This window comes from Cervus elaphus, chromosome 3, assembly GCF_910594005.1.
Source record: "Cervus elaphus chromosome 3, mCerEla1.1, whole genome shotgun sequence".
NCBI lineage: Eukaryota > Metazoa > Chordata > Mammalia > Artiodactyla > Cervidae > Cervus > Cervus elaphus.
Window position 1 is genome coordinate 25,245,011 of NC_057817.1, and position 9,666 is coordinate 25,254,676.

Consider the following 9,666-nt stretch of genomic DNA (forward strand, 5'->3'; position numbering starts at 1 on the left):
TGAATGAATTGCCACAACAGATTCATTAATAAGTGTTAAACTTTCTCTTTTCTTTCTCTTTCACTTTGAAACTTTTCACAAGACACATTTAGATTCAGAAAAATCTTATCAATGCTGGGCTCTCTCTGTGTGTCATCTGACCTGATCTCTAGGTGCAGGAGGGAGGTGATAGCATGAGGAATGCACAGCCCCCCTAAAGAGGATGGTTCTTCAATCAGGCCTATTGTATCCTGATTAATCTTTTTTGAGGAGACAATGACTGAGTAAGCTTCAAAAGTCTCTGAAAAGAGCACTGTAGATTTGAGTAAAACGAGAAGGCTGGGTGTGTGGTTGGTAATCATGGTGTCAATTTATATCACGAGCCAAGAGGAAGCCTGGAGGAGAAGTTGATGCTTATAAAATCTTTAATATGGCCAACTCTTGAATTAAAGCCTGCGTCAGAATGAGGGGATTGAAATTATGATTTCCAAGAGCCTCTGGCTATGCTGCTGATTCTCCTGTGGTTTCTCTGAGAACAGACATTCCTGGCATGAACAAACCTGGATTCTGGTCTTGCGGCTTCTGATTGGCATCCTCTGCCTATATAATGTCAGGATGTGGAATCCTAGAGTCGGAGTCTTATCTTCCTCTGGATTCTGAAGCTTTCCTCTGTGCTGCCTGCTCAACAACTGACCATCATGAAGTTTTTGGTGTTCCTGGCACTGGTGGCAGTTTCCACCTTCCTGGTTTCTGGCCGTAAGTAAAGATTCTTACCTGAAAACAAGGTTTTGATGAGCCGTACATCAAGCTGTGTGGAAGTGTGTTTGGAGGAGTCTAAAATTATGGCCCCTCCTGTCCTCTACTCCATTTCCCTGTTCCAGTACCATTTTCATAGACGATTCATGAATGAGTTGACTCTACCCTTTGGCTTTTCCTAATTCAGTCAGATCTTTGCTCAGTTCTAACTTTGGACCCCGGCTTCATGGTTAGAGTCAGTAAAATCTATTTAAAGTATGTAAAATCAGAGGTTTATTTCAGGAAAGCAAAAGTGAGCGCATGTTATGGTTTTGTGGGATTTTATATTATCTATCTATCTATCTATATATATATAATATATAATATTTTATATTATCTTTTCCCCCTCAATGTGTGTACCAAAGGCTAAAGTGATTCATCTGTGGAAGGCTGCCCCATTGTCCATATTCTTATTCTCTCCACACCCAAAACTGGTGTTCAATGCACATTCTGTTTTTCCCTTTTCTCTTTCAGAGGATACAGGAACAATTCCTGCTAGTTCTTCTCCGGGTGAGTTTGCACTTGCACTTCATCTCCTTCTTGCAGTGACCATTTTCCATCCCAGTCTCATGTCAGAGCTTCCATGAGAGATGGGTTATAAAAATTCTATGAAAAAGCCTGGAAAAGTATTGTTCCTCATATAAAAATTCATGGTTTAGTCACTAAGTCATGTCCAACTCTTTGCGACCCCATGGGCTGTAGCCTGCCAGGCTCCTCTGTCCATGGCATTTTCCAGGCAAGAATACTGGAGTAGGTCTCCACTTCCTTTTCCAGAAGATATTCTGGTCCCAGGAATCAAACCAGGGTCTCCTGCATTGCAGACGGATTCCTGCATTGCAGGCGGATTCTTTACTAACTGAGCTAGGAGGGAATTCATGGAAACATATAAGAATCAGCTTATTTTTTATACAGCATTTGATAATATTAAGTCTCTTGCATGGATTTACAAAAATTTGGGGTCAATCATTGATTTTTCTCCAACAAAAGAACAGGATGAGGTGGTCTTATGTGACCTGAGAATTTTGGGAATGTGCATGAAAGTCTTTCTGGTCATGCTGATTTGAAGGATTGAATACATGGCCATTGCTTCAAGGAGAGGCCTGAAGGAAGGAAGAGAACGCACACCCTGAAAGTGATTCGGAAATGAGGGCATGAGGATCACATGGGAGGGCAGGATACAGGATGTGTAATGTAGGCGTCAAGTAAAAGAAGGGCTCTAAGCTTTGAGATTTGTAATGGCATCAATGCCTAATTCCCAGGCTGAGGTTTGTGTATCTTCTTTAAAGTGAATCGCAAGGCTGTGGACCAAACTCCTAGTCATTCTTGGGCTTTCTCCACAGCACCCTGCGCATTCTATGCTGTGTGTGTCATGCTCATGTGGGCATTTTGAAGATCTTTCTTTTCAGCCTCCACAGCTTGGAGACTTGGGTTCTCTGGTCATGAAGTCACTGACTCTTGTTTGACTTCATACACTGTGCCACATGTGCCATGTGGGGTTCACCTTAAAAAAATTCTCTCTCCTACATGAGGCCTGAGATAGGGTATGGAGATGGTGTTGAGGTGGTTTTAGCTCAGAGTTTGGGGGTCTGATTTGCTGTTTGCTCTGTAGGGGGAAATAAATCTCATCAATCTTGGCAGGTTCCCTTTGAATACAGGGCAGGTGACAGAGCCTTTGCTTAGCTTTATTATTATCAGAATAATACAAATATTTCCCATTATTTCTAAGGGGCTCTCACAAATACTACTGTAGTACATGGAATCTTTGTGCCCTCCAAATGTGAGACAAATATACCCCCCCTTTCACGCAGGAATCTGTGGCAAGTGATTTTACTGCATGCATAGAAAGGAGATAGTACTTCTCAAGCAGAGTTGGTAGCCAGAGCAATTGTGTAACAGTATTGCTATAATTTGCAGAGATGAATTCAGAATGAGAAATGCATGTCCAAACTTGGGCAGCACAAATTTTATTGCCTGAGGAAGAATCAAATGTCTTGACTGCATTGTGTCCTAATTTCAACCTCTTATTCAACCACTCTTGATCCCCCTGCCACCTCTGCTGCAGCCACAGAGTCCACTACGGCTGCGACATCCACTGCTGCTCCCACCACATCCACTGCGGCTGCGACATCCACGGCTGCTGCCACATCCACTGCTGCTCCCACCACATCCACTGCGGCTGCAACGTCCACTGCTGCTCCCACCACATCCACTGCGGCTGCCACAACCACCACTGCTGCCAAGACCACCATGTCCTACGAAGACTGCCTCTTTTATTTTCGTAAGTTTACACTATGAGTACTTTCTTTATGGGTTTGCTGGAATCACTGTATTCCCTATTCTCAGATTAGACTATACTTAGGGAGCAGAAGAAGTCATGAGAAAAGCCCTGTTATCTTCTCTTTATTCTCTAATTCCTTGTGGATTTACATATTGAGTCACAGAGAGACATCGGGGCTGCCAGAAGTCTGCAGTTTCTTGTTTACCAATTTCACCTGTGTGGCTCTTGAAATACTGGCCCCTAACAGGCAAAATTCATCTTCAGCAGAATTGACACAGGAAAGACCAAAATATGGGTCTCCCTGAAGCCAGGAACTTCTTTATGTTTGCTTTTTTCTACCAGAAAGGTCTTTGTTTCTTTTAAAGAATATTCAAAAATAGAAACTAGCATTATAATGAGGCTTCCTTGATGTAGTTAGTGTTGAGTATCATTCAGGGTATTTCTTGGAATGCGGAAATCCATTGAGGGTCTAGGGTACAGTCTTCCTATTTCTGGTTAGATTCTCTCTATCTTTCAACAGCCTAGTAAAATCAATGACAAATGTGATTGATTCGGAATATATGACAGAGAATGTGTTATAAATTCACATATATAATGTAATTTAAATCACAGTAATGCTATGAAATAAGTATTTTAAAGATAACAAAATTAAAAATTACAGTAAAAACTTTCCCCAGAATATTATGCAGTCAGAAAAAGGTATGGATTTGTTCATAAACAAGGAAAGACATGTGGAACCTTTGAAAGACTCCATTATACTCTTTCTGTGTCTGAGACAATGCTTGGCACCCATCTCTAAGTTCTATATTGCATAGCCTATGGGTGAGGTTATGAATAATTGTCTCTTATCAGAAGGCTGGATTGGTTTTTGCCATATACATGAAGAACTAATCCATATTGGTTGTCTCTCTGTTTTCTCTAAACTTCCTGCTGACCTAGATTTCCATCCCAGCCTGTGTGTCCTGTTGCCTCTGGATGGGAATTAGGTGTTTATCTTCCAGGGATATAAATTTCATCTCTTTTTGATTCCACTGAATCAGTGTCATTTGACATCTGTTAGTCTTGCAGTGTCCCAGGAAGGAAAACACATTCTTCACTGTTTTTGGAAAACCTCTTCACAATATTTTTTTTCCTGTTTCAGGTTTTACCCCATGGCTTCGGATCATTTACTGCTAAAAGTTATCACTGAGATGGAATCAGCTTCAGCCTTCTATATTGATCTTACTGGATTCGGCCAGAATGTCCCTTGATTTGTTTCACTGCTGCTAGTTTCCAGCCCTATCGTATCTCTCTTATCTCTAATCAGTTTCTATTCATTCAAATAAAATGATGAGTGACATCAAAAATAGTAGTTATTTTTTTAGCTGTCAGCCGAGCGGTCATCCAATCATTATGTCAAGTGATAGATATTTTGAATCTTACCCAGTTCTTCCCTATATTACTGTAAATAAATGGACCCCCTACATATTTATCTAATTTTTAAAAACAAGTCACAATCCTTGTGTATATCACTGGTGACTAGAGCTTTCTCTATGTGAATCAATATTTCCTAGGTATAAAGGTTCACTTTGATTCCACCAAGCTCTGCTATTGACTGACTCATAATTACTCTATTTGGAGTGACTTAGCAAGTGAGAAAGAGGGAAGCAGTCCTGTGGTCTGGGAACTGGCCTGACACTCCTGGGGTTTGGAACTGTTAGGACCTGGCCTAGGCTCACAGCTTAGAAATGACTCGCTCTTGTTGGACACAAACATTCTCACAAAACAGCAACATCAGAGAAGGGCACACAGTCACTTCTATAAATTTGACCAATTCATCATATTGGCAGTCTTCAGTACAGACAAAAACAAGATCAGTCCAAAACCATAAAACACTAAAGATCTGTCTCTCCTAGCTAAAGCATGATTGCAACTTCGTTTACTATTAGAGCTTTGGCTTCCCTCTATTCTCTTCTGCTCCAGATAAGGTTTGTTAAGACACTCAGTCACGGCATAAGTTATGTTCCCTTGAATCACCAATCCAGAGCAAAAGGGTCTTCCCTAAACCTTCCCCCAGATCACCTCACACAGGCCCCAGTTCTGTAAGAAGTCCTTTCTAACACCCAAGGTCTAAGGCACCTCTCTGATTCCCATGGTTTACATTCTCCTCACTGCAATGAGTACTAACCCAACTGAACTCAACTACAGTGGTTTTTTGACTAGCAGGCTTTGATATCTGAATGTATAATTGGGATGGACATTATATAAGAACAAGGTGCGGCACCTTTGTCCTCACATTGGAAATTTACTGGGTTTAATAAAGCCTAATTTGGGGAGTCTTGCTAAAGAGAACCTTTAAAATTGCCTGAACTATCTCTATCAGTAAATTAAGCAGTACAAAATCCAAGAAGTGCAACATTAATGCTCTGATTAAGGAAATGATAAGGTTGGAATTTGGTGCTTACTAAATCTCTTTTCTTTTTGAAAAAAATTCTCTTCCACCTACCCCCGCTGAGAATCATTGCACTGAATGATTTATTGAGAAAAGGAAATTAAGTTAGGAGATTGTAGTTAAAAGCTCTTAAGTCAGAAATTTATTAGTGGTACATTAATATATCTTGTAAAAATTCTTACCTAAATTTTTCAGTATTTAAGATTTGACCTAATTGGAGCAACCTGGTTTGTTTTTTTTTTTTTTTAATTTTTTTTTTGTGTGTGTAATAAAGTTTTATTAAAGTATAAAGGAGATAGAGAAAGCTTCTGACATAGGCATCAGAAGGGGGCAAAAGAGTACCCCTTTGCTAGTGTTAGCAATGGAGTTATATACTCTTCAATGAATCCAAAGAATGTCTGGAGGTTGCAAAGACCTCACCAGACCCACTCCCATAATTTACATTTTAAGATAACAGAGTTGGCTAGAAGGTTAGAAGGGGAAACAGCATCTGTCCTTCCAATGAATAGTCAGAGTTGATTTCCTTTAGGTTGACTGGTTTGATGTCCTTGCAGTCCATGGGACTCTCAAGAGTCTTCTCCAATACCACAGTTCTCATCAGTTCCTTGGCACTCAGCTTTTTTTATGATCCAACTCTCACATCCATATATGACTACTGGAAAAACCATAACTTTGACTACATGGATCTTTGTTGGCTAAGTAACATCTTTGCTTTTTAATAAGCTGTCTAATTTGGTCATAACTTTTCTTCCAAGGAGCAAGCGTCTTTTAATTTCATGGCTGCAATCACCATCTGCAGTGATACTGGAGCCCAAGAAAATAAAGTCTGTCACTGTTTCCATTGCTTCACCATCTATTTGCCATGAAGTGATGGGACCAGATGCCATGATCTTCATTTTTTGAATGTTGAGTTTTAAGCCAGCTTTTTCACTCTTGTCTTTCAGTTTCATCAAGAGGCTCTTCAGTTCCTCTTCACTTTCTGCCATAAGGGTGGTGTCATCTGTGTTTTTGAGGTTATTAATATTTCTCCCGGCAGTCTTGATTGCAGCTTGTGCTTCATTCCAGCTCGGCATTTCACAAGATGTACTCTGTACCACAGAGACTGAGACAGAACTGTGTTTGAGTGTCTCCTGTGGAGGTCCAGGTCAGCAGTAGACTGCCCCATGGGCAGGGGCTCTGGGTGTAGCATACCTGAGTATGGCATAAGACCTCTTGAAGGAGGTCGCCATTAACCCCACCATAGAGCCACCAGAACTTGCACAAAACTGGGGAAACAGACTCTTGGAGGGCACAAACAGAACCCTGTGCATACCAGGACCCAGAAGAAAGGAGCAGTGACCCTACAAGAGACTGGCCCAGACTTGCCCGTGAGTGTCCAGGAGTCTCTGGCAGAGGCGTGGGTTGGTGGTGACCTGCTTCAGGGTTGGGGGCAGAGTGTAGCAGTGCATGCATGGGACTTTTTAAAGGAGGTCACCATTATCTTCATTACCTCCACCATAGTTTGGCCCCAGGTAAATAACAGGGAGGGAACACAGCCCCACCCATCAACAGAAAATTGGACTAAAGATTTACTAAGCATGGCCCCGCCCATCAGAACAAGGCCCAGTTTCCCCCTCAGGCAGTTTCTCCCATCAGGAAGCTTCCATCAGCTCCTTATCCTTCTCCATTAGAGGGCAGACAGACTGAAAACCATAATCGCAGAAAACTAACCACTCTCATCACATGGACCACAGCCTTGTCTAACTCAATGAAACTATGAGCCATGCCACGTAGGGCCACCCAAGACGGATGGGTCAAGGTGGAGAGTTCTGACAAAACATGGTCCACTGGAGAAGGGAATGGAAAACCACTTCAGTATTCTTGCCTTGAGAGCCCCATGAACAGTATGAAAAGGCAAAAAATAGGACACTGAAAGATGAACTTCCTACGTCGGTAGGTGCCCAAAATGCTACTGGAGATTAGTGGAGAAATAACTCCAGAAAGAATGAAGAGACATAGCCAAAGCAAAAACAACACCCAGTTGTGGATGTGACTGGTGATGGAAGTAGAGTCCGATGCTGTAAAGAGCAATATTGCATAGGCGCCTGGAATGAAAAGTCCATGAATCAAGGCAAAGTGGAAGTGGTCAAACAGGAGATGGCAAGAATGAACATCGACATTTTAGGAATCAGCAGACTAAAATGGACTGGAATGGGTGAATTTAACTCAGATGACCATTATATCTACTACTGTGGGCAAGAATCCCTTAGAAGAAATGGAGTAGCCATCATAGTCAACAAAAGAGTCCAAAATGCAGTACGTGGATATAATCTCAAAAACGACAGAAAGATCTCTGTTCATTTCCAAGGGCAAACCATTCAGTATCACGGTAATCCAAGTCTATGCCCCGACCAGTAATGCTGAAGAAGCTGAAGTTGAACTTTTCTATGAAGACCTACAAGACCTTTTAGAACTAACACCCAAAAAAGATATCCTTTTTGTTATAGGAGACTGGAATGCAAAAGTAGGAAGTCAAGAAACACCTGGAGTAACAGGCAAATTGGGCCTTGGAGTACAGAACAAAGCAGGGCAAAGGCTCATAGAGTTTTGCCAAGAGAACACACTGGTCATAGCAAACACCCTCTTCCAACAACACAAGAGAAGACTCTACACATGGACATCACCAGATGGTCAACACCGAAATCAGATTGATTATTTCTTTGCAGCCAATGATGGAGAAGCTCTATACAGTCAGCAGAAACAAGACCGGGCGCTGACTGTGGCTCAAATCATGAACTCCGTATTGCCAAATTCAGACTTAAATTGAAGAAAGTAGGGAAAACCACTAGGCCGTTCACATATGACCTAAATCAAATCCCTTACGATTATACAGTAGAAGTGGGAAATAGGTTTAAGGGCTAGATCTGATAGAGTGCATGATGAACTATGGACAGAGGTCATGACATTGTACAGGAGACCAGGATCAAGACCATCCCCAAGAAAAAGAAATGCAAAAAAGCAAACTGGCTGTCTGAGGAGGCCTTACAAATAGCTCTGAAAAGAGGAGAAGCAATAAACAAAGGAGAAAAGGAAAGACACACCCATCTGAATGCAGAGTTCCAAAGAATAGCCAGGAGAGATAAGAAAGCCTACCTCAATGATCAGTGCAAAGAAATAGAGGAAAACAATAGAATGGGGAAGACTAGAGATCTCTTCAAGAAAATTAGAGATACCAAGGGAACATTTCATGCAAAGCCTTCATGTGTATGATGACAAAAACTTCTTTATATGAACAATAAGATTGTATGGGCTTATAGGGACTGCCTGCGGCATGTTCTCAGTATATCTATTTAGGGTTTCTTCTTAGGGTCTGGCTGAACGTCAGATGTCTATCTAGTGACTTTGTGAAAAAAGGCTAACAGGATTACTAGGTTAGGAATATGATTTTGTGAAAACCAAAAGGGTCCTACTTGTCTCTGCTCTTCTTGTTTATTAGTGTGATCTGAAAAACATGCTATGATGCAGAACTTGAACAATATCTCTGATTGATCCAACCCACATAATTCCCAGGAACTAGGCCTTGAATATTACCTGATCCACTACCCTCTAGTTATCTAATGTATAATGCAAGCCTTAATTATTTTGAATTTATTCCTCTGAGAAAGCCATTATCATTCTATGAACTAATTTGTCCTTAATAGATATATTCTAAATCATGTCTAACTTGATCATGGCAATATGCTAACAATCTTCTTTGGCAATACACTCTATGTGCACAGATTTCAACCTTTGAAAATTCAAAATGTGTCCGATTGGCCCGAGAAAACATTATGGATGAGAATGTGTGTTAAAAGTGCATAAAGGATCACCAATACCTCATTGACTATTGCTCTTCCTACTTGTTGTTGTTGTTGTTCAGTCACTCAATCATGTCCAACTCTTTGTGACCCATAGGCTGCAGCACGCCAGGCTTCCCTGTCCTTCACTATCTCCCGGAGTTTGCTCGAGCTCATGTTCATTGAGTGGATGATGCCATCCAACCATCTCATTCTCTGTTATCCACTTCTGCCCTCAATCTTTGCCAGCATCATGGTCTTTTCTAATCAGTCAGCTCTTCCATCAAGTGACCAAAGTATTGGAGCTTCAGCTTCAGCCTCAGTCCTTCCAATGAATATTAAGAATTGATATCCTTTAGGATTGACTG

The 9,666-nt window shown here is 41.2% G+C and overlaps 1 protein-coding gene across 1 annotated transcript; it reads left to right on the forward strand.

The window, feature by feature from the left end:
* The first annotated feature begins 594 nt into the window (after positions 1 to 594).
* Positions 595 to 4,398, forward strand: MUCL1 (mucin like 1). The gene is made up of 4 exons (XM_043878309.1): positions 595 to 735; positions 1,249 to 1,284; positions 2,837 to 3,052; positions 4,194 to 4,398. The coding sequence occupies exons 1-4, from the start codon at positions 678 to 680 to the stop codon at positions 4,226 to 4,228; spliced, it is 345 nt and encodes a 114-aa protein (XP_043734244.1). The 5' UTR covers positions 595 to 677; the 3' UTR covers positions 4,229 to 4,398.
* Positions 4,399 to 9,666: the final 5,268 nt, after the last annotated feature.